The 23,934-nt window shown below is 36.5% G+C and overlaps 2 protein-coding genes across 6 annotated transcripts in view; both read right to left on the bottom strand.

Moving 5' to 3' along the window:
- Positions 1-1,234: 1,234 nt before the first annotated feature.
- LOC132155353 (uncharacterized) lies at positions 1,235-8,011 on the bottom strand. Its single transcript, XM_059564232.1, has 18 exons — positions 7,796-8,011; positions 6,775-7,558; positions 6,507-6,686; positions 5,630-5,801; positions 5,387-5,533; positions 5,179-5,294; positions 5,067-5,092; positions 4,804-4,844; positions 4,651-4,689; positions 4,416-4,545; positions 4,157-4,316; positions 3,215-3,338; positions 2,856-2,890; positions 2,626-2,682; positions 2,509-2,550; positions 2,362-2,425; positions 1,556-1,624; positions 1,235-1,419 (listed from the first exon to the last, which is right to left on the bottom strand). Exons 1-18 carry the CDS (start codon positions 7,802-7,804, stop codon positions 1,386-1,388), a joined length of 2,229 nt encoding a protein of 742 aa, XP_059420215.1. The 5' UTR covers positions 7,805-8,011; the 3' UTR covers positions 1,235-1,385.
- A 1,281-nt stretch (positions 8,012-9,292) lies between these two features.
- LOC132154322 (disabled homolog 1-like) overlaps positions 9,293-23,934 on the bottom strand; it is a 25,368-nt gene continuing 10,726 nt past the window's right edge. The window contains exons 3-15 of one of the 5 annotated variants that reach the window (XM_059562868.1): positions 23,087-23,226; positions 20,360-20,458; positions 19,378-19,509; positions 19,169-19,288; positions 18,651-18,689; positions 17,019-17,084; positions 16,715-16,774; positions 15,602-15,658; positions 15,086-15,185; positions 11,574-12,113; positions 11,386-11,495; positions 11,179-11,282; positions 9,293-9,517 (exon numbers count right to left, since the gene is read on the bottom strand). In XM_059562868.1, the coding sequence (XP_059418851.1) occupies positions 9,505-9,517; positions 11,179-11,282; positions 11,386-11,495; positions 11,574-12,113; positions 15,086-15,185; positions 15,602-15,658; positions 16,715-16,774; positions 17,019-17,084; positions 18,651-18,689; positions 19,169-19,288; positions 19,378-19,509; positions 20,360-20,458; positions 23,087-23,226 (1,580 nt within the window). In that variant the 3' untranslated portion in view covers positions 9,293-9,504. Of the gene's footprint in view, positions 9,518-10,962; positions 11,029-11,178; positions 11,283-11,385; positions 11,496-11,573; positions 12,114-15,085; positions 15,186-15,601; positions 15,659-16,714; positions 16,775-17,018; positions 17,085-18,650; positions 18,690-19,168; positions 19,289-19,377; positions 19,510-20,359; positions 20,459-23,086; positions 23,227-23,934 lie in introns of those variants that run through there. The other 4 variants (XM_059562869.1, XM_059562867.1, XM_059562866.1 and 1 more) reach the window with 4 other exon arrangements.

The following is a 23,934-nucleotide window of genomic DNA, read 5'->3' as shown; positions in this document are numbered from 1 at the left end:
TTGTTTTCACCTTCATTCTGCAAAGAATCCTGAAAAAAAAAAATAGTATCTCAGGTTCCACAAAATATATATAATAATAATAAAAAATATATATAATAATAATAGTAAGCACAACTGATTTCTGAAGATCATGTGACACTGCAGACTGGAGTAATGATGCTGAAAATACAGCTGCATATCACGGAAATAAATTACACTTTAAAGAATATTGAAATATAAAAGTATTATTCTATTTGTTTTAACATTTAAAAAAAAAAAAAGCTTACTATAACAATTGAAATCACAAAAAAATATATAAATAATAATTAAAAAAAAAAAAACGTTTAAATGAATGTCAAAATTAATTAAAGTAAATGCCAGCACAAACACCCCAATCATCTTTCATGGCATATCAGTAAAAAGAAGAAAGAAAAAAAACCGTTTGAAATGAGCAGAACTGTAGCATTATTGAGGTTAATTACCTGAAGTCTCAGTATTATTGATTAGCTCTTCATCTGCTGCGACGAAGAAAACACACAAACTTTGTGATGACATTAAGATAAACTAAATCATATAAACATGTCTGTATAGTCGCACTTACCTCGAGACAGAAAACGATAAAACAGTTTGATCTGAAGCTGCAGTGCATTCATTCAGAGTTCATGCTGCTGTTCCGTTTCGTACGGAAGCTACGCGTGCGGAGCAACTTCCGGTGACCCTAGATGGGCGGGGCTTTAAAAATAAAATCAGCGAAGAAGAGTATTATGATATGGTATGGAGGGAAGAAAATAAAGCATAATAAAGATGAAATGTGAATAATTTATTACAACAATAATATTACAATTAACAATAATATTATTAACAATAATATAACAAGTATTTGTCCATACATTTATTTCTGTTCATTCTTTTTTCACATTTACTTCTATATATACATTATTTTATTTGAACAAATTATATATCTTGAAATATACCTAAAAAAATATATTCTATTGTATTATAAAACTGTCAGTGATGTACATATAGCTCGTGATGTACACAGTTTTATCATCTGAAACTAAAGCTCATTTAAGTGGAGTAAAGTGGTCAGACACAGTGCTGTATTCACATCCATTTATTCCATTATTATTTTCATCATTAATCAAACCACCAGCTTCCAATGTTTCCACACAAAGAAAAAGGTGCACTGAGTAGACAGCAGGTCAAAACTAAAGTAACTCTCAATTCCTTAAAAATGACTTCAGTTTTGCAATCGAACAGTTCACACCCTCGTTTAATTACAAGCTGGCATTGTCTGTTACTCATCGTCAATCTACCACCGCTTAAGCATTACGTTGTTGGATTTGAGAATTAAGTCTGATGAAGTTTGATGATCTCTGAAGACTAAAGGCCAGTGTTTTCAAACACTACTTCCTGAAGAAATAAGGATGTCCTTCGTCTCTGTGGAGACAAAAATAAATTAATAAATAAATGATAAATCAAGAGTATGTATTGCTGGCTCCAGTTTCTTTCAGTGTTAATTAACTAATGATCTTGCAAACATCAGATGACATGCTAAAACATCCCACAGACTCACAGAGAGTCGGCGTACAGCTCTGGAGGCGGCAGGAGATCAACGTCTGCAAACTGGAAGCTTTCTACCTCTCTGTCATGAACACAGACGTAATCAAGACCAGACATGGCAGGCTTTGCTGTGTAGAACTGGATTATTTAGTGGTGATTATTAAATAAGACAGAATGGAGGTTCTACACACTGGGCAGTTTGAGAGAAGAAAGCGTATGAGAATTGTATGAATGTTAGAGTACAAGCTGAAAATATCAATGTTTTGTTTTTATAAAACTACAAGATATCACGATTAATCAAAAATCAATGAATCACATGTAACAGACATTGAATAAACGTGACTTTAGAAAGCTAAATATATGATTTCCATATGGAGTAGGGGAATATACTGACGTGAAAGATAGTAATAAAGGAATATAAGAAATAATAGAACCGGATGTAGATGAGAAACTAGAAAGAGACCTAAAAGTGGCTTTATATCAAACCAATTTGTAGAAATCGTTGGGAATGTAGTATTCCAATAGCATTGGCATTTAAAAAAATTTCTGCCTTAATCTCTCTAGTAAAATCTGGCGTGCCTCGTTATTTGTTATGTATAAAAAACGGGTTTAATTAGGGGTGTGTGAAAAAGAAGAGAGCTCAGAATATACCACACAAAAACACGTTTATCATTACCAGTAAGGAATCAATGGGAGACCATTTTTATCATCAATGCTGCTGGAAAAGTTGCAAATGTTCAACGAAAGAAGTGAAGATTGAATATTAGACACATGCTTATGCAGCTGTGTGTTTATAATTTGTAGCGTCAAACTACTCACTGTGTCTGGATGTCTTCAATAGTCCAGTCGCTGGAAGGATGATGAGCAGAAGAGTTGCTATCAACTGAGGAGAGATGGGAAACGTGATGAACAACCACGAAGCACAAAGGAAATATCAACACTGAGAGAGTAGAAACTCATACTAACACATCTCAGGCATTGAGGTAGCTTTGATCGGACTCCTAGAAAGAGCAAGATACTGAGAAATACAACGCTAGTTCGGTGTACAATTCAGAATTCAACCATTTTATGTTCAGACTCACAAAATTTCAGCAGATAGCGACAACGTGTCATACATCCATTCTTCACTGTCATCAGAGACTGGATGAACACATAGAAAGGAAAAGAGCTACATGTACACCACACGCACATTGCAAATATCACAATTAAGCAAAAATAAACCATTCAATTCAATAGTTGAGTTAAATAAAGGGCAGGGGTGCCAATACTTTTGAGCGTGTCTTTATGAAGAAAAAATAAAGGAGGAAACTTACAGCTGCTTGTAAACACAGGATTCTGATGAGAGGACCTGCAAATATAACACATTTTGAAACTGCCATTGCTGCAGTTAATAGTAACAATAGTAATAATTTCAATTTTAACCTTGAGATGCAATAAGTAACGTTTCAACACTTCAGTTATCTATAGTGATTAAACAATTTAAAAATTAAAAACTATACACATTTATGACGTGCATATCCTAGGATCAGGTGTCCTGCCACTAGACAACAATTTTTATATTACTGATATTAACCCAAGCAGCCAATCCATGGTCTACTTTGTTAGTTAATGCATAAAATGCACATTTTTCTAGGTATGAATATGCTGTCCATTGGTTAATTTTGTTCTTTACCTGCTGCTGACACTAAGCTCATCTCCATTGGTTTGGCTTCGTCCGGAAGCCAGTGATACCCTTTTTCCGAGCTCAAGCATCTCCTTAATGTTCAACTCCACATTCATCACGGATATGTATCCATCTACAAGAGGAAAGCAGAATACAGACATTCGCCAACACTTTGATATCACGATGCATCACAATGCATTTTTATTAAATTATGCTGTTCAAGTAGGCAATAAAAAAAATAATAATAATACAAATTAATAATGAATCAATTACAAGTGCTTTCAGTATCTGAGAGTTTACAGACAATTAAGTTATGGTTTTTCTTTACTGCTGTTTGATTGTTACTGATGAGATCATAGACAGTGGTAGCTGCATTCACACTAATGCACAGATGTATTTCTACATATCAATGTTTTGTCCAGTTCTGAAAACAAAACTGACTGCGTTTACTTCAATTTCGTATCATAAAAGTATTCAGAGATGCATTTAACCTCCACAGTGACCAAACTTCAGCACAAACAAACACAAAGCAAACGTGAAAGTCTGTCAGTACATGAGTTTAATGCATCTAATGTGTAAAGCATTCCAAACATCATCAAAGAAAGAAAGCTCATCTAAAGTAAAACACTGAAATGACAGCGTGTTTTTTCACACTAAGCTTGGATTTTCCAAAATGTGCCCATTAAAAAATTAAGTGTGTGCATGTGAAAGACGTCATAGGACTTGGATGGATTATGGTCTATTACTGCATCGATGCATCGTGATGTGGATGATTCTGCATGGATGCAACGATTGATTTTACACACCACCATCAGTGAGACGAGTATCAGCAACAAGAGTCATTTTAAATGAACCCATGTCAGAGATTTTTAGATAAACTGGGTTGTTTCTGAACTTAATTCCTCCTAAAGAGTGTTCTGCATGACTGAGAGATCTTCAGGAACATCTCACATTTGTTGTTGGCGTCTTTGGCGAGCCATTTGCCCTTGGGGCAGCTGACCGTTCGGATGATGCTGATGAGATCTCCACTTCTGACGGGCAGGTCGTACTTTCGCAGTTTGCTGTCCGCCAGCACTCTGGCGTGATACATGGGCTCTTCCAGTCCAGTGATCTATTGAGAAACACATCAGGAACTGCATTCACTTAGACGTACATCACTGTGTACTTGTGCATCTAATGCTGACATTTTACATATATTATCTGAATTCACTTGAAATTTATTGTGCATCTCATTTCTCTTTTTATCCTTCTCTTTCTGTTCTTTCTTCTCTTTCTCCAGACGCTGCTTCTCTTTCTTCTTCTGCTCTTTATCCTCATGATGTTCAGGGCTCAGCTTCTTTCTGAAACAATAACATATTTTTAGCATTTGGAACTAGCTGGAAATTACAACACTTTTGCTGGAAAAATAATGGCATTCAATTAACAAAAAACTAAAATCATTATACCCATCATGTTGGCCATTTTGATCTTCAGCAGCATAAGACCTTCAAAAATTAAAAAAAAATTAATAAAGTATATTCAAGATTGGTGAATGCACCTGAAAACAAGTTCATCCTCCGTTTGTAGACAAGATTAGAGTGAAATAAATGCTGACAAACCATTGAGTGCCATGCCATATATTCCTCCATGTTTCTTCTTTCTGCCAAACATATTAAGAGATTGAGAGAACTAATATTGATTAAGTGTAGCATTGACGAATATGCATTAGAACAAAAAACTTTGTCCATGATCAGAAAAAGATTCTCAAAACAGGTTTTCTACTTCTCTGAACAATTTCAAGTATCATAATTCAATTTCTATTAAATTTGTAAACTAAACTATATCTGTATTTTAATGCCAATTATAAGAAATAATCACTCACCACAAGGCCATTATCGGCATGTGGCTCTGCAAGGGAAAACACATAAATCACTTGTTTTTTTTTTATATAAACTATACATTATCTGTAAATTAAAACATCTGTAAATACTCACTTTTACGAGCTCCTTTACACTTATAAGAACTTTGAGCAAAAGAAAACCTGGGGATGGTTTCCACATCCTCATAAACATTATCAAAGGTTTCATGGAAACGCTTTTGTTGAGAGGAACTGAGGGGGAAATAAACAACTCGACTTCAGTATAATGATAATTACAGAGAATACAACCCACATAACCAGACAAATTAAATGTATGCTAATACATTGGTTCTGATGGATGTTGGTGTTCAGTTCTCAGGTTGAAGGTGTCGTGCGATTCATTCGTTCTCAGGTCAGAGGTCACTGTTTCTGTAGCAGACGTTGAGATTAATGCGTCCTCTAAAGAATGACACCAAGCGTCTTCTGACTTGGTGCTCTTTGGACCGAAATTGCTCAGACAATGCTGGACCAGGACAGTGTGTGAATGCAGGCCATCGTCTTCATCTTCCAGAGGTGGAGGCAACGAGTCAAACTCTGGAAATTCAGTGGCCTCTAAATCTAGGGCCGCCAGATTCATGGCATTACTGTCTGTGGTTTCTAATGCAGAAATGTCAAAATCTGGAAATTCAGGGGGAGGTACGCTTGCGTCCTCAAGTGATGCATTGGCAGACATCACGATCTCAGGCTCAGGTGCAGATTCTGGGAAAAAAATGTACTTGAAATGAAATCATTCTGAATGGACCAGCTGTGCTCCAAACTGTTTAACAGAGATCACATTCTTCAGTGTTTTTCTGATATCTTGGCAACTGTCCTAGAGTGAGCCTAATAAACAGATTTTTAGTGTTGGTGCAAATGCTGGTCCAAAATTTTGAAAGATTTCTCTTATACGCACCATTTCTGAAGGATTTTTGTGGAAACCATGATTTTTTGGATGAATAGAAAGTTGAACAGCATTTATTAAAAGAAGAAAGTTTTAATTACTTGCTTACATTTTTTTTATATATTACTTGGCTTGTCCTAAATCTTTGATTGACAGTGTATCACAAATGTTTTCAACTAAAGATGTGTTTAACATTCTGATAATGATTTCTGAAGGATCATGTGACACCGAAGACTGTATTAATTGTCTCTTTGCATTACAGAAATACATTTATTAATTTTTTTATAGAAATGTATGCAAATAGAAATTTGTAATACTCTTTCAAAATATTACTGTTTTACTGTATCGTTCATCAAATGAAAATGCAGCCTTGCTGGGAAAGGATTTGAACCAATTCAGGGTTGCTACTGCAGAGAATTAATCTCAAAAACACAGTATTTAGTCTAGTACCAAAGTTAATTGATATATAGTATGAGCCAAAACATCAAAAAAGAATAGAGGGAGGTGAATGAACTTCTACAAACCAACAGTAAGTGCTTCGCTTGGGTCACTGATGTGAAAACCAGTCTTATATTGGCTCAGATCCACATGTGGGGGTCTTGTTGGCTTTGAGGGCGAAGGACCTAGCAATGCCAGATCAGGAAGAGGTTTGCATGCTTTTTCAGGCTGCATGACTCCACCGAGTTCTATTACATTGATGGCGGCTAATGCACAAAAACAGGTTTAACAGTAACTTTACATTATGACATTACAAACCTCCATATGCATCCATGCAAAGGATTTGCAACTTACTCTTTGATGCTTCATTGATCTTCACTGGAGAGGTCTTTTGGTGACAACTTTCAAGACTTTCTGCATGCTGCTCTTGTGCTTTACTAAAGTAGAAGCCCCTCGGTCTGCTGCACACCAACAGGTTCCTGTAGCAGACCTTCCTCTTGGCTTTCTCTAGCATGCTCAGGACATGCTGGTCAAAGAAATGAGTAACACTTCCAGAAGATGAATCGGCCAGTGAATCATTTGGTGAAGGTGGAGCTGAATGATCCACTGATCCAGGACTTGACACCATAGTCTTTTGGACCTCCACAGCTTCTGTACTTGCAGTCTTTAGAGTGGAGTCTTCCATCAGGACATTGAAAGCGCCGCTGTTTTTTACAAGACCTAGATCATTTTTGCCAATTTCTCTGCCACACACTGAAACTCTGGCCGAGCTGAAAGGTGTAGGAATTGGTTTCATGGTGATTCCTTTTGAAAAGTCATGCTTTGGCTCTCTTGAAAGCTGCATTACGAGGGGCAAATGCCGCATTTTAAGTGACTGGCTGATGGGCTCATCTGCAGATGTTGTGCTTGGGGGGTGTTTCCCTGAAGGTGTTTTTAGGTCTTCTCTCAAAATGACTCGCCGTTGCTGACTGGCGGTCTTGCGGTCTACCGCTGAAGAAAAGCTCATGGTTATCAGACCAGAGCGGTCTACTGCAGAGGTCAACAGGAATTTGGGTTTCTCAGGAACCACAGGTCTGTGCCTCAGCTGGGTCTCTTCCTGAAACTTTGCCCTTATGGATTTGAAATTGGTGCAGGCTTCCTATAGTTAACATATAAAGAGAACAGACTGACAAATATACATTTAAGATCATACTAATACAATTCAAGGGACAGTGCAGTATTGTTGGAAGTCATGTATTTAAATAGAAAATAAAGTACATCAACAAAAAAACAAAACACACTTATGAAATACTTAACAAACAAATGTGGCAAAATAAGACATGCTTGGCGTTTTTATTAGTGGCAGTTTGTTTTTCATCCAAAACAACTTGTTTACCTCTTCCATGTTCGGTTAAATTATCCTTGGCAAAGCGCTAATTTAATAAATTTTACATAATATGTTCAAAAAACCTCGCACAACGCGTCCAGACAGCGGAACATTGTTCTTATTGATTGATTAAACCAGGTACGAATTTGCCAATCCTCCTCTGATGAATGCGTGGCTAATGAATATTAATTACGTTGCGTGTGCGTCAACCGGTATTCCTGTCTGATTGGATACAATAGAAACGTTAAAGCGCGGTAGCCAGCAGCGGACAAATCAAATAATCTATTATATAATATATATCACGAGGATTATTTCATTTGCCCGCTTCTGGAACCCACTCTTGTTTTTAATATCTTTATGCTTTATGTTGTCCAATCAGGACTACCTGGCGACGCAACTAATTAATATTCATGAGCCAAGCATGGAAAACGGTTGAAAACGGTCACAGAACCACTTAGAATATTATAATCAGAAAAACATTTCAGGTTTTATTTATTATAAATTGTATTTGTAGTTAAATGATGACAGGTTATTCAGTATGTTGAATCCTCAAGCATATTTGGCAGAATCTGTTATTTTAGATAAGATCTTAATACTTCCTTATCCTTTATAAAAAAAATAATAATGACATCAAGACATAAGTACATCTAACCAATGACATAAATGTTACATTATTTGCTATATTTCAGTTGATTTGCTGTTAGACTTCTGGATTTCTCAACTATTTCTCTCTCTTTTTTTAGTTGACAAAATAAGGCAAACTAAAATGCTTCATTACAGTGCCTGATTTGTACTTAATAAGAAATAATAAAATGGCACTTTTTTTCTAAATTATAATCATGTGAGAAAATTAATACAATACAAAAAAAGCAAATTAACAAAGATATCCAGACAGTAACTGTGTTTGAACTGCTTTATCTACAACACGTCTTGACTGTGTGAAGGTTGTAGCCCTTGGACCTGTTCTGATAGATTCTCAGAAGAGGCAAAAATAATGATTAAACATCAAACCTGAACAGATACAGTTTACAGTATTGCTCATGAACTGCACTGAGCTTGCAACACTGTGACACAAATATTATAAGAAAACTCTACAACAGAGATTTAAAATTCAACAAATACATGTTGTCATTCAAAAACATTGACAGTATCATAATACATACATTATTTGAACATTATTTAAAAATGTTCCTTTTTAAATAATCATATGTCATTGTATAAAATCTAAAAGAGAATGTCTGTCATCAGGCTGCTTTTCAAAAAAAAAAAAAGCCATGCAAATGGTCATTAATGATTTTTTTTTCTCTCTATAATGCTCATCACAATATAAACATTCAATACAGTTCCTTCCAGGAAAAGCAAAACAACATGATTTTAACCAATGTTTTTGGCTTCTCCAGATGAAGAACACCTACACAGCTTCACAGGTAATTTTATGCATTAGAAATGACAATAGAAATCAATCCCCAAGTCCATCAAATGACCATCACAGTTCAATGGTCCAGTTTCTCATATTGTGACATTTTAATACTAAAAAAAAAAAAAAAAACTAGTAATGAATAGTTTTCGAGTCCATCGCAAACTAAAGGTGCACTTCATTTATTAAAATAGATTTTACTTTGTATCAGTTATTAATATTTGTCAAATGTCCAACAGAGCTCACACAGCTTTAAGTCCCAGCTGTATCACTGTGATTTCTGGAGTGCTTTTCTTTATGTTTAGGCATTCTTCCTAAGGATGAAATCATAAAAACAGTTTTAGTCAACAAAGAAAGAGTTCTAAAATACTGCATTTTATAGACACGAGAAACAAAAGTGTGACATCTGTCATAAGCCTTTAAAAATCTGCCAGTTTTTGCATTTATTAAGCCACTACTAAATATTGTAGAAACGTAATCTTCTTTAAAGTTGCTTTGTAATGATTTGTATCGTAAAAAGCGCTATACAAATAAACTTGAATTGAATTACACTTTAATTGAATGGATCCCTTTTTGCCAGCTGCAGTAAATTACTGTGCAATGAGAGCTTGAGAACCAAATTAATATAATGTGCTTGTTTTATGACATCACAACACAAAATGTTTCTGAACACCTCCTGAACTGTAGGTCTATGACATGGTCTTACCTTGAATGATGCTATTTTGGCATCACGTTGCTACCTATGATTGACTTTAAGGGGTTGGCTTCCTAAATACATTCAGATAAACCAACCACTTCCTCTTGCCTGGAACACCTCAGCTCTTGGTGACAAGTGATGGTTCTGGCTGGAGTATGCATATGCAATAATATCCATCCAATGTTAGGCATGCTGTTTAAAAGCTGGTCAACTAGATTTTGCCACAGGGAGACCCGCGAATAGTCAGCTATCTATATTAGCCTGTCCTCATTTACTGATAAAGAAATACATTCACCTGCTCTTTTGGCTAAACAGATAGAAATAAGGAGACAAGACTGAGCAGAGGCCAACCCCAAAGTTCTATTGTGGTTGTGTTTGGGTACTAGATCTGGCCTTTCACCTTAAAGAAAGATTGGTAAAGGCCATCAACAGCCCTGCCAGTAGTCTGATAACTAACAGCTTTTTCCATTCTTAGTAACAGGTAAAGAGAGATAATATAAGTTAATGTCTTGTCTGGGACAGTGAGAAACAAGCAAGCCCAATTCCCAACAGTCTTCTGATCTGCTGAAATTTAGATTTTGTTGTGCCTTGCACAGTTTTTTTTCTTTAGAGTTCAATAAAAGAATGTTGAGTTTCAGACACAGTGATCATTGATCCTCATGGGCATCTTATCAAGATGTGCATAAACTATTATTTAGGGTGTGTTGAAGGTCCTGCAAGCCCCCAGTGGGTTTTCCCCATTTGATCTAATCTATGGACACTGACCCACAAGAGCTGCTCAGCATCCTTAGAGAGGCTTTGGATGATGGACCTTCTAACATCCAGAAAATAATTCTTACATGATGTGTCTGTGGGTGAGTATCAGAGGCAACATAGAAACCCCAATGTGCCTAATAAGATGGGAGTGTGTAACCAGGGCTCTATAGATCAATTCTTTTGGGAATGCCGTGGGTTCTCAATCACCTGGTCTGGGCCAAGGGATGTTAGTGCCGGCATTTAATGCTCTACCGTTACTACTGATGCCTGTTTCTGAAGCATACTGTATTTTGGAAAAACGCTTGCAACCAGAACTTAACTGAGGTGCAGCTTTAGGATTATTCCAAGCTTCACTGAGCATCTGTGAATAATCTTTAGCAAAAGAAACAGAGAATAAAGACTGGAGCTAGGAAACCCCAGCCGATAAGTTAAACTCCTCAAGATAGTGGGCCTCCAGGAGCAAAACTAGAAACCCCTGAAATACAATCTTGAAGAAAGAAGTGAGGTAGAGAGGAAACCAACCCAGAAGACATCTCTCTTTGGATATCCAGATGTGAAGAGTCTGGAAGGTTTATTTGAGCATCTGGTGGTGTCTCATCAGTGCCAAGAGTTTGAGCACAAGCCTGCTGTAAAATAGAGAATGGGATTATTGGTGAAAAACTCAAACAGATTTTAGCAATAGACAAATCACAGCCATGCTGATAAACAGTTATGATACACAACCATTACCAAAACTTCTGGCACATTTACTAAGCTGTCTTTTGCAGACAGGAGCGATGACTCTATTAAGGAGGCAGCTGTTGGGGACATGGTTTCCTGCTCCGGACCAAGAGTAGAATCTATGGAAGAGAATTTAAAAAATTGGAATAATGCCTGTCACATGATAAACCTCAATTTATGTAGTGTGTTAAACTCACAAGAATCAGTTGGGTATGATGATATTGATGAGTCTGAAGTCAATCTCAGCTGTGAAAGATCAAGCTCCCCACAGCAGTCAATTTCATGTTTCCCATTGGACTTTGCAGCGTCATGTTTGCTTGTGCTAATGTGAACAGCTATTGTTTCCTCCTGGGGGTCCTTGTTTAAGGCGTGCTTAGATCCACTTTGCTGTACGGCAGAATTTACAAAGTGCTGAGGACTTACAATGTTTGATGAAGTCTCGGGGGGTTCACAGGAGTGGGTGGGTAGAGCTATGGGGACCATACCCTGAAGCACTGCGGCTGGAATTGGATGCGCCCCCATGCCAACTGTCTGGGCTGGTACGAATGCCCATTGCTGCTGGCCCGTGGCTGGAGAGTGGAAGAGGTTAGCCTGACCCCAGATCACAGGCTGACCTCCAGGAAGCATCTGAGCCACCTGCAATGGTCCTTGAACCCCAAAAGCCATTGGAGCAGCCTGGGTAGCAAATGATTGTTGAGTCCAGTGAGCAGCCTGGATAGCACCCATGGTCATATAACCTGAGAAACAAGAATAGCCTTTGAGAGTGAGTTTTATTAATAACATTCATACATAAAAATCTGAACGTTTATGAAATATAAACTTAGATCTGCTTACTTTTTGTCTCTTTTAGAAAAAAACAAACACAACCCCAGGTACTTATCCAATACAGTGGCTTAGTGAACAAAAAAATTAAGCATCAGCAGGCATAGACATTTCCCAGCAGCATGAGTAATTTTTTATGAACCTCTTTACTTCCAAGATTGATACTATAAGAGATATAATTATAACCATGCATCTGTCAGCTAAAGTTTTGTATCAGAAAAAAATGCACTGTAGATTCCCTAGGGGAACAGTTCTGCTCATTCTCTGCTATAGGACAGGAAGAATTGCCTAAACTTGGTAAATCATCTACTGTAAATCAACAACATGTATGTAAGACCCTATACCATCTTATGCTGGGTCCACACCAAAAAATAATCGGGCTAATTTTGGGCCGATTTCCCCCCTTCCGACAATCCTAGCTATGTCCCGATTATCTTGATGGTTCTACAGATTGTCTTATCAGATTTTCCGTTGGTGTGAAGTGTGTTAAGAGTGTCCGAACCTGATCGGAAGAACATCGGAGCCGCCCCAATCGCAAATAGTAATCAGATCAGAAATCAGAAATCGATCAGAAATCCTGATGTGTGGGGGGAACCCCGAGGACAAACACGCGCACGCGCTGGAGATTATTTTATCCTCATGTTTGTGGTCTATCACATTTTGAAAATCTTATAAGATGTAAAAAATCTTTTGGTGTGTACCCAGCATAAGCTATTAAAAGAGGTGCTTTCAGAAGTCATAGATCATCTCCTGAATATCATTAATTAATAAATGTAATTTAGGATATGTCCCAAAAACCTTCAAACTGGCTGTTATTAAGCTTCTCGTTAAAAAAAAACAAATTTACAACAAATTTATCCTGGAGAATTAGTTATTTACAGACCGATCTCAAATCTACCTTTTCTCCAAAGATACTAGAAAAGACAGTCTCCTCACAACTATGTTCTTTTTTAAAGAAAAATGGTATCTGTGAGGATTTCCAGTCAAGATTTAATCTGTATCATTGTATAGTGACTGCTCTCATCAGAGTTACAAATGTTTTTATCATCCGATCGTGGTTGTATCACTCTATTAGTGCTACAGGATCTTAGCACGTCATTCGATATTACTGACCACAACATTCTTTTGAATGGACTAGAAAATTATGTTTGCATTGGCATAGTTCAAATTTTACTTATCTGACTTATCTATCATCAACTCGTGACAGTATTATATTGTTAAAATGTGCAGTAAGGAGTACCACAAGGCTCAGTACTAAGATTGTTGCTTTTCACACTTTACATGTTACACTTGCGAGATATCATCAGAAAACATGGTGTTACCTTTCACGGTTATGCTGATGATACAGTACTCATTCTACATTCCTTTGCGGCCCAACAAAACATAACAAATCACAAAACTAACAGAATGCATAGCTGATGTAAAAAAAAAACTGGATGTTTAGTAATTTCCTACTGCTAAATTCAGGAAAAAAAGGTGTTAATTATCGGACCAAAAATCTCTGCATGTAATAATCTAGAACACTGTCTAACACTTGATGGCTGCTCTGTCAATTCTTTGTCATCAGTTAGGAACCTAGGTGTGCTATTTGATAGCAATCTTTTCTTTTAAAGTCATGTTTCTAGCATTTGTAAAACTGCATTTTTCCATCTTAAAAATATATCTAAATTACGACCTATGCTCTCAATGTCAAATGCAGAAGTGTTAATCCATGTGTTCATAACCTCAAGTTAAGATTATTGTAATGCTTTATTGGGTGGTTGTTCTGCACGCTTAATAAACAAACTCCAGCTAGTCCAAAATGCAGCAGCAAGAGTTCTTACTAGAACCAGGAAGTATGACCATATTAGCCCGGTCCTGTCAACACTGCACTGGCTCCCTATCAAACATCGCATAGATTGTAAAATATTGCTTATTACTTATAAAGCCTTGAATGGTTTAGCACCTCAGTATTTGAGTGATCTCTTATCGCATTACAGTCCTTCACGTCCACTGCCATCTACAAACTCAGGCAATTTGATAATACCTAGAATATCAAGATCAACTGCGGGTGCCAGATCCATTTCCTAATTAGTGCCTAAACTCTAGAACAATCTACCAAGTATTGTTCGGGAGGCAGACACACTCTGTCAGATTAAATCTACCCACCTCTTTATCCTGGCTTAAACATAACACACAATCACTTTCTACAATTCAAATCTGTTAAAGGGTTCAGGTCAGGAACAAGGAACACTTCCCCTAACATCCAATGTACTTGTTACATCGTTAGAAGAATGGCATCTACGCTAATATTATTTTGTTTCATTCCTATTCCGAGGTCACCGCAGCCACCAGATCCAGTCTGTATCCAGACCAGATGGTGGATCAGCACCTAGAAAGGACCTCTACGGCCCTCAATGTCAGCGAAGACCAGGACAACTAGACAAACCCTAGAGACAGATCCCCTGTGAAGACTTCACTGGCCATCGGCACAAGACCACGAGTCCTCTGCTCAATCTGACTTGCGTTGCAACCTGAAATTAAACCATAGTATGCTGGTTTCGTCTGGCCAGAGGAGAAATGCCCCCACAACTGAGCCTTGTTTCTCCCAAGGTTTTTTCTCCATTTCTGTTACCGAAAGAGGTTTTATTTCCTTGCCTGTGTCACATTTGGCTTGCTTACATGGGGATGCAATTTCTGGCAACATTGTTGGCTTGACTGCACAGACAGTATTGATAGAGAATTGAATGAAGCTGGACGATGACATCACTGAATCAACAATGAACTGACTGTTTTATATTGTCCTTTAGCATTATCAGCACACTTTTTTCCTGTTTAACACTTGCTGATTTGACACAATCTGTAAAGTATAAAGCACCATATAAATAAAGGTGACTTGACTTGTTACCAGAGGGCACAGCCGGTGGGCTAAAATGGGTGAAGAGTTCTGGGCGGTGCTGACGTCGCCTTCTTCCAGGATCCAGTGCAGTAGCAGGCGACGCTGGCATCTGTCATGACATTGATATAATTTTGGATGTATGAGTCTATGAATAATTTACATTAATTTTCATAATAATATTTATAGATGCACCATTTGAACAGACATAAATTGGAACCGGAAGGCTTGGGCTTTAAACATGCAATTTGTATTTCATTTTATTTTATTTCTTTATTTATTTTTAATGTGCATCTCTGTCTTATGTACAGACTAGTCTGTTTTTGCTTTAATTCTCAAAATAATACCATCTAATATAAATCTAAATAACAATCAAAATCTATGAAGCATCTTTGTTTGGCTAAAGATATTTTTAGTTTCAGCATGTAAGAGCAAAGCAACCAGATATCGGCAGCCAATATCGGAATCGGTTTGCATAAAAAGTGAGACTAACCACATGGGTGATTGTTCATCTTGAGGTTTACTTACAGAGAGGATGTCTGGGGGCGTTGCCATGTCACCGAAAATATCAAACTGGTTTATATTCTGCAAGACATACAGAAAGGCAGATAAAGAAGATAAAGAATACTGTAACGCTGTACTGGAAGGCATTCCTCAACAAAGAGTATCTGAACAAGATCACAGATTATTTTTTTTTTCAGTGAACGTGAGCAAAGCTCAGTGGAATAGTTAGTGAGGACATAATGATACATCAATGACACTAACAAGTGAAGGGAATCAGGCAACAAACATTAATAAAACAAAACAACAAGGTAGATCATAACTAAAATATATGACCTTTTAACCAGAAACCAATGTGTATGCAAAACAAAAAACAAAGCCAACACAACAGTCATGTTCTATAGAAAAACTAGTAAATGACACCAGAAGACTCATAAGGTGTTCATAGACTCAATGTTTGACATGTGTGATCAAACATTGCAGCAGAGAGACTGATATTTATGTGAGTAATGCTCCAAGCACTCGATTGGCTCCGACTGAATGAACAGACAAGCAATAACACTGTGTGAAATGGACTGATAACAATCATTTAACATGGATATTTTCTGATGAAAGCAATGCTGTGTTTTGACTTCTATATAACTGTCGGGGATTTGCAATGCATGCCGGTCTTCAATGTTTTATTATTATTATTTTTTTCTTTTCTTTTTTTTGTAAGGTTTTTCTAAATAATAGCTAGACATAACTCTTTCTCAAAATCTCATAACATATCATAACAGTGTTTGATTAACCCAATCCTTATTTCCATTGGTAAAAAAAATACAACCAATTATGCATTGCAATTGTCACATTAACATTTTCTAAACTCATGCAGTACATCCATGCTAGAGGTGACCCCTCAGAACAAACCCCTGTGTGATTTTCCCCACATCTGTTTCCCTTATATAACATCACTGCATGCCTTAAATAATACTGAAAGATTTGTAACATGAACAACAACATAGGAATATTTTCAGTACACTGATCGATTTGCTAAATGATTCAACAAACATTACATTTTCTGAATCAAGCATGCATGGGGAAGAACAGAGAGGTTTGTCTGAAGGAGAAAAGAGATGTGAGATATGTGAGAGAACCTACAGTCACAAAATGGTGTTTTGGAACGTCATAGATCCCGTCTTTCTGATGACTTGTGGGGACCTAAAAATTATAGCTTAAGTTAACAACAAAAGACTCCTGCTATTCTACAGTAATATTTCATTATATGACTGCATATAGTCGGTATTTAAATCGAGGACAGTTTTATAAACTCGCAGATTAATGCACATTTTAAATGTTTAATCTGTGGAGATTATGTTATAGGAAAACTATTTTTAGATTCCGCTTTCTTTCTGATACTACAACTAGAGATGTGGGCGAAAAGGGGCGTGGCTCAAGGAAGTACCTGGTAAATGCTCTCCTCTGATTGGTGGAAACGGGCGGGCTCGTGTCCGGCTTCAAACACAATGTACTATAAGGAGTTAGGAAAGAAAAGGAGAAAGGCCCGTATGGAACCAATCAGACAGCTGCAACACTGAGAACATTCAATGCTGAATATTGTGTATCTTTATCCAGAACAGTGAGAACGCTAGATTGACCCTTTTTGTTTCCACAGGACAGAAAATCAGCAATGTTATCTCATATATATATATATATATATATATATATATATATACACTCTAGTACTAATATCCTATTTGTGTACAGTTTTATTTAGAAATGTATCTGCAAATATAATGCCATTCAATAGTTTGAGGTCAGAAAGATTTTTAATGTTTTTCATATTTTTTTGAATAAAAAAATACAGTTAAATCAGTAACATTGAGAAATATTATTACAATTGAAAATAAAGTTTTCTACTTTAATACTTTTAAAAAACAAACAGTTATAAAGAACAGGATTTATTCAGGATTATATCTTTTTTTTGACTAAACACTGCTGTTTAAAAGTTTGGGGTCTACTTTTTTTCATGAAATTAATACTTTTATCCAGCAAGGATATGTTAGATTTATTTATTTTTTAAGTAATATTAAAGACTTATATTCTAATTTAAATTTTTATTCAATGCTGGTCTTATTAACCTTTTATTCAGCAAAGAATCCTAAGAAAAGTATCACAGGTCCCAAAAACTTAAGCAGCACGACGGTTTCTAACATTGATGATAAATCATCATATTTTCATGATTTCTGAAGATCATGTGACACTGAAGACTGGAGGAATGATGCTGGAAATACAGCTGTGCATTACAGAAATACATTACACTTTACAATATAGAACAGTAATTTTAAAATGTATTAGTATTTCACAATATTATGTTTATTTTTTGTAACATAAATGCAGCCTTGATAAGCACTAGACCCTTTCTGAAAAATCATTAGAAATCGTACTGCTCCCAAACTTTTGATTGCTATAGTGTACATACAGTATGAGAAGTTGAACTCGATTAATGCTGGCCACACACAATTAAAGCCCTGATCACTGACAGTTAATGGAGACAAAAGCCTGAAACTGAAGGCAAAGCACGGCCCTTTCTCACGAGTAGCTAAGTGTGAATTTTTACATATGTGACCTCTGAGAAGCACCAATGCATTGCTTATGCCCCAGAGACATTAGCATGTGAAATATCTGTGATCCAAGTCCTGCACTGTTAAATGAGTTTCGGCTGGAATTGACATGGCAGTGACAGACTGTTGTCTAAGAGTGAATGCTTCAAAGGTTTTTTGAGGATTGTGGTTGGAGATGAATCTGGATGTTAAAGTGATGGTTAAAGTTGTCTGTATTCAGTGTGAGCGAGAGAGCACCGGGTTCAGCATATAAGAGTACATCCAGTACAGTAGGGCTGTTTATGACAGAAGCACAAAACATGACTGTAGATCAACACACTGGCAGCGACTGAATGCTGAACAGAAGTTCTGTGAGCATCGACTGCAAAAATATCAACACTTAAATGGAGGAGTTCAATCCTAATAAAATCAAGTAGAGAGTGTTGGTTCTTGGTAAAATCAGCTTCTGGTAAATGAGACTGACAAACTCTCACCTGATACACCGGATCATCAGTTTCATCTTCCAGAATCGTCTGTGTCAGCCATTAAGGGAATTTTTTAAGAGAAAACCAAAAGAATCATGAATCAAAAAATGAACCACTCGTACGTTTGAAAACAGAAAACCTCTTCTTACTACAACTATGAAACTAAAAGCTACTGAGCAACAGATTAATATTACTACATAAAACAGAAAGACCATTTTACCAACGTGACAGACGCTCATCACCACCTGTTTAACAGATATTGATTAACTACGGCCAATGATCAAGCCCAAGTTCAGTGTGGCTTTGTAAAACAGACTGTTCTTAACTAAAACAATGAAATTAAGTCTACTTTCCTAAGACGTCAGGATAGTTCAGTTTTACAGCATTCATTATCAGTGATTTCTATTTCATGAGAGATATTAATATGCTCTGTCATGATACATGTGGACAGTAGAAATGCACGCAGAGTTTTACGCTAAAGAGTCACTGGCCAGATATTTCCTAAAGAAACTCTTGCTGGATCTTACCTGATAGATGGCTTGTTCACAGTGCTTGTCCTTCTGAGCCTTTTCCTGTGACTCCTCCCTCTTTTTGATGTCATAGACGAGGGTGAAAAGGTCACGCAGGTCCAGTATAACTGGCTCTGCCTATGAGAGGATAACTGAGGTTAAAGAAAAATAGTGCCAGCTTTAACTGGCATGAGAACAGTGTGAATTTAGGAATATTAAACACTAACCGAATGACTGGTCTTGATTGCCACAAATTTGTGGTTGCCTTTTTTTCCGCACACGTAGCCGAAGGCGCGATGGTCCCTTGTGTCTTTGGCAATGTAGGAGATCTCATGTACAGAGTGGTGGTGCTGTAAGACCTGAGGATCAGATCATGTGTGTTAAAATCAGTGGCAAAAAATAACAAAATTAATCATTTTATACAATTTTCCAAACAAAAAGTGTGCTAATATTTGAATTTTGGACAGTGTCTGTTTACGCTAAGTGCATATAGCCATTCTTGTTGGCAAAGTCTGTTATAAAAAAAAATAATAATGTAAAAAAAGCTTATTGCAGCTTTTCATCTCACAATTGTGAGTTTATATCCAAATTCTGAGAAAAAAAGTAAGAACTGTGAGATAAGTAAAACTAATGAGTTGAGTGTGTTGCAGGCATAACATTTTTTTTTATTGCATTAACAAAATAAAATTCAGTAGATCAGTGAAAACAGTGGAAATCTTTTCTTTGTAATTTTGTCAGTTAACTAAAGGTTAAAGACATTTAACAATCATAGATTCTTGCTTTTATTGCATTTTCCAAAATGTCCCAACGTTCATATTTAGACTTGCTAGTGAAAAGAAGTTCAATGAAAAAAAAATGTTTTCGATAAAAAATTTTTACTTGATGAATGTTCTTTATAACGTAGAGAGAAAACATTAGAAAATAAAGAAATCAACATTACACTCTGAGTGAATATAAGGTTAGTAGAATGTTGTAAGAAAAATTGTAGTAACCTTTAAACAACGTTCTGATCTTTGCTCTGATTTTTTACCGTACTAAGTGTTCAAGTTAAATTTTATAATATATATAATATTCAAATAATATGATATTTTAGGTGAAACCTTTTTGCATTTTTACATTTTACAATCAGAGCAGTGTTATGCGACACAACCACGATGATCACAGTTAAACATATTTAGGGTTTACACTAATAAAGGAGGATCCTCTTACCCCTGATCTCTCATCATAAATCTTGATTCCTCCAAAAGACACGGTCAAGAAGATTCTCTGTTTGTGCTTCCCCTTCGAGCGGGCTGAAGCAGCAATGCCCTACCGCAGTAAACACATGAGGATGAGAGGAATTAAAAGCAAGTAAACAAAAGCAAGGTACAATCTCGCTTTATTAGCAATGTGCTGGCATAGTTTGCATAGAGGATGTTTGCTCAACTGTTCTGATATGCTTCATTCATAACACTTCTGAATGTGAAAGATGTGTCTAGTTTGCTAATTTTCTCAGACTTCTGACCGTGAAAAAGAAAGTGATCATGCTTCATTTTCAATAATTAAGAAATCCATGGCTTTGTAGTAAGTTTACTGGAAGCCATCCCTCTTAAAAAAAAAAAAACTACAAATCTGAATCTACATTTACATGCACTGACCATGAACCATGCATATTTTGTCCCGTATGTTGTAATTCAAGATCCTGTTTCAAATTCCACATCAAAACTTATTTTCTATAACTAATGGACTTTTACTTAAAGGGTTAGTTCACCCAAATAGCAAAATTATGTCATTAATAACTGACATGTTGTTCCAAACCAGTAAGATTTAGTCCGAGAGCTCTCAGTCCCTCCATTGAAGCTGTGTGTACAGTATACTGTCCATGTCCAGAAAGGTAAGAAAAACATCATCAAAGTAGTCCATGTGACATCAGAGGGTCAGTTAGAATATTCTGAAGCATCGAAAACACATTTTGGTCCAAAAATAACAAAAACTACGACTTTATTCAGCATTGTCTTCTCTTCCGTGTCTGTTGTGAGAGAGAGTTCAAATCAAAGCAGTTTGTGATATCCGGTTCGTGAACGAATCATTCGATGTAACCGGATCTTTTTGAACCAGTTCACCAAATCAAACTGAATCGTTTAAAAATGGTTCGGGTCTCCAATACATATTAATCCACAAATGACTTGAGCTGTTAACTTTTTAATGTGTCTGACACTCCCTCTGAGTTCAAACAAACCAATATCCCAGAGTAATTCATTTACTCAAACAGTACACTGACTGAACTGCTGTGAAGAGAGAACTGAAGATGAACACCGAGCCGAGCCAGATAACGAATGAAAGATTGACTCGTTCACGAGTCAAGAACCATTTCTGTCAGATGCGTCCGATTCAAGAACCGAGGAGCTGATGATACTGTGCATGTGTGATTCAGCGTGAAGCAAACCGACACACAGAGCTTCTGAACCGAACTGATTCTTTTGGTGATTGATTCTGAACTGTGCTAGTGTTATGAGCGCGGGTAAACCGAAGGCTTGAAACAAGGGCAATCATCGCCAATAACGTCATTACGTCGAGCGCAAAAGAACCGGTGAACCGTTTTCTTCAATCGATTTATTGAATCGAACTGTCCGAAAGAGCTACTGGTGATCCGAAACCCGATTTAAACGATTCAGTTTGATTTGGTGAACTGGTTCAAAAAGATCCGGTTACATTGAATGATTCGTTCGCGAACCAGATATGACAAGCTTTGATTTGAACTCTCTCTCACAACAGACACGGAAGAGAAGACAATGCTGAATAAAGTCGTAGTTTTTGCTATTTTTGGACCAAAATGTGTTTTCGATGCTTCAGAATATTCTAACTGACCCTCTGATGTCACATGGACTACTTTGATGATGTTTTTCTTACCTTTCTGGACATGGACAGTATACCGTACACACAGCTTCAATGGAGGGACTGAGAGCTCTCGGACTAAATCTAAAATATCTTAAACTGTGTTCAGAAGATAAACGGAGGTCTCACGGGTTTGGAACGACATGAGGGTGAGTTATTAATGACATAATTTTGCTGTTTGGGTGAACTAACCCTTTAACTGCTTCCTTATGTACTTCAAATGCAACAGAGGAACAATATGTTCAATTTATACCTTTAAGAGCAATATAATGAATATTTCCTCCTCTTCATGCATGAGGTGTCTTTCCTTAGTTTGCATTTGCATTTATTCATTCACCATGTGTGACCCTGGAGCACAAAACCAGTCTTAAAGGGATAGTTCACCAAAAAATGAAAAAAATTAAATCATTTACTCAACAGTTGGTGGTTCAAACGGTTGGTATTCATTTTGCTACAATGGAAGTCAATGGGAACCACCAACTGTTTGGTTACCAGCAATTTTCAAAATATCTTATTTTATGTTCAACATAAGAAAGCAACTCATACAGGTTTGGAATGACATGAGGGTGAGGAAATGATGATGATTTTCATTTTTGGGTGAACTATCCTTTTAGATCGCTGTGGTATATTTGTAGCAATAGCTACAAAAACACTGTATGGGTCAAAATTATCTATTTTTCTTTTATGCCAAAAATCATTGGGATATTAACTAAAGATCATGTTCCATGAAGATATTTTGTAAATGTCCTACTGTAAATATATTAAAACTTAATTTTTGATTAGTAATATGCATTGCTAAGAACTTAATTTGGAAAACTTTAAAGATGATTTTTTTGCACCCGCAGATTCCAGTTTTTTAAATATTGTTAGATCCTAACAAACCATACATCAATGGAAAGATTATTTATTCAGCTTTCAGATGATGTATAAATCTTAGAAGAGAAACTGAACCTTATGACTGGTTTTGTGCTCCAGGGTCACATATGTTTTTTTTTTAATCCGAAGTGACTTACAAATGCAGAACACTAGCACACAGCTTGCTGCTCTTTGAGGACTCGTTACCTTCAGCTTCATCATGGAGTCCTGACACAGTTTGTCTCCGCGTGTGGCCTTCACATCATCAATCCCAATCAGCTTGGCCTTGTAGCGGACGCCGTCGCCCCTGAAGCGCTGAATCAGGGCCTGCTTGCTGCGATCCCCACCTGCACAAACACCACAGACATGCACTGAGTCGATATCAAACATCACGTCGTCATTAACCCTTACAGCATGTTATTGCACATATGCACAAGGTCACTGTATGGTAAGAGTTTCAAAATACAGCACCGCAATTCCATAGTTAATGAATATAAAGTAAATATAAAATGATCAAAGCAAGCAGAGATGATTTAGATTACTTTTTCTATATCTTTGTCCTCTAAACTGTCATTAGTGGTACTTGCTATGGTTTCAGTACTTTACATAAATGGAGCATCGTATCATAAGCCTGTTTCTGCCACAAAATAAAAAAAGTTAATTGTGACTTTTTATCCCATAATTCAGAATTTGTTTCTCAAAAATGTGAGCAAAATTGTCTGAGAAGTCTGATATAATCTCACTTTCTTTCTCACGGTTTATAACTCACAATTCTTACTTCCTTTTCCCCTCAGAACTCTGTTTACATTTAGCAATTTTTTTGCTTCCACCACAAAAAAATAATAATAAAAAATAAAATAATACAAATTAAAAATAAAAAAGTAACATAAAAAAAAATAAAACAGTAAGGAAGGTGCAGAAAGCCAGGACAATACAATAATACATTTTTCTATTTAAGTATATTATAATTAGCCTATATATATTATATATTAGTTCTGTCATTCAGAAACATGGCTTTTCATACCACTGCTATGCTGATGACACTCAACTCTTCC

Source organism: Carassius carassius, chromosome 12, assembly GCF_963082965.1.
Source record: "Carassius carassius chromosome 12, fCarCar2.1, whole genome shotgun sequence".
In the NCBI taxonomy this organism is placed as follows: domain Eukaryota; kingdom Metazoa; phylum Chordata; class Actinopteri; order Cypriniformes; family Cyprinidae; genus Carassius; species Carassius carassius.
The sequence above is the reverse complement of the archived record's forward strand: the minus strand, read 5'-3'. Positions and strand labels throughout refer to the sequence as shown.

Coding starts and splice junctions, on each gene's coding strand:
- LOC132155353 (XM_059564232.1), bottom strand. Junction 6,687..6,774: donor GATCAATGAAGCATCAAAGA/GTAAGTTGCAAA, acceptor TTTGTGCATTAG/CCGCCATCAATGTAATAGAA. Junction 1,420..1,555: donor GAGCTGTACGCCGACTCTCT/GTGAGTCTGTGG, acceptor TTGTCTCCACAG/AGACGAAGGACATCCTTATT.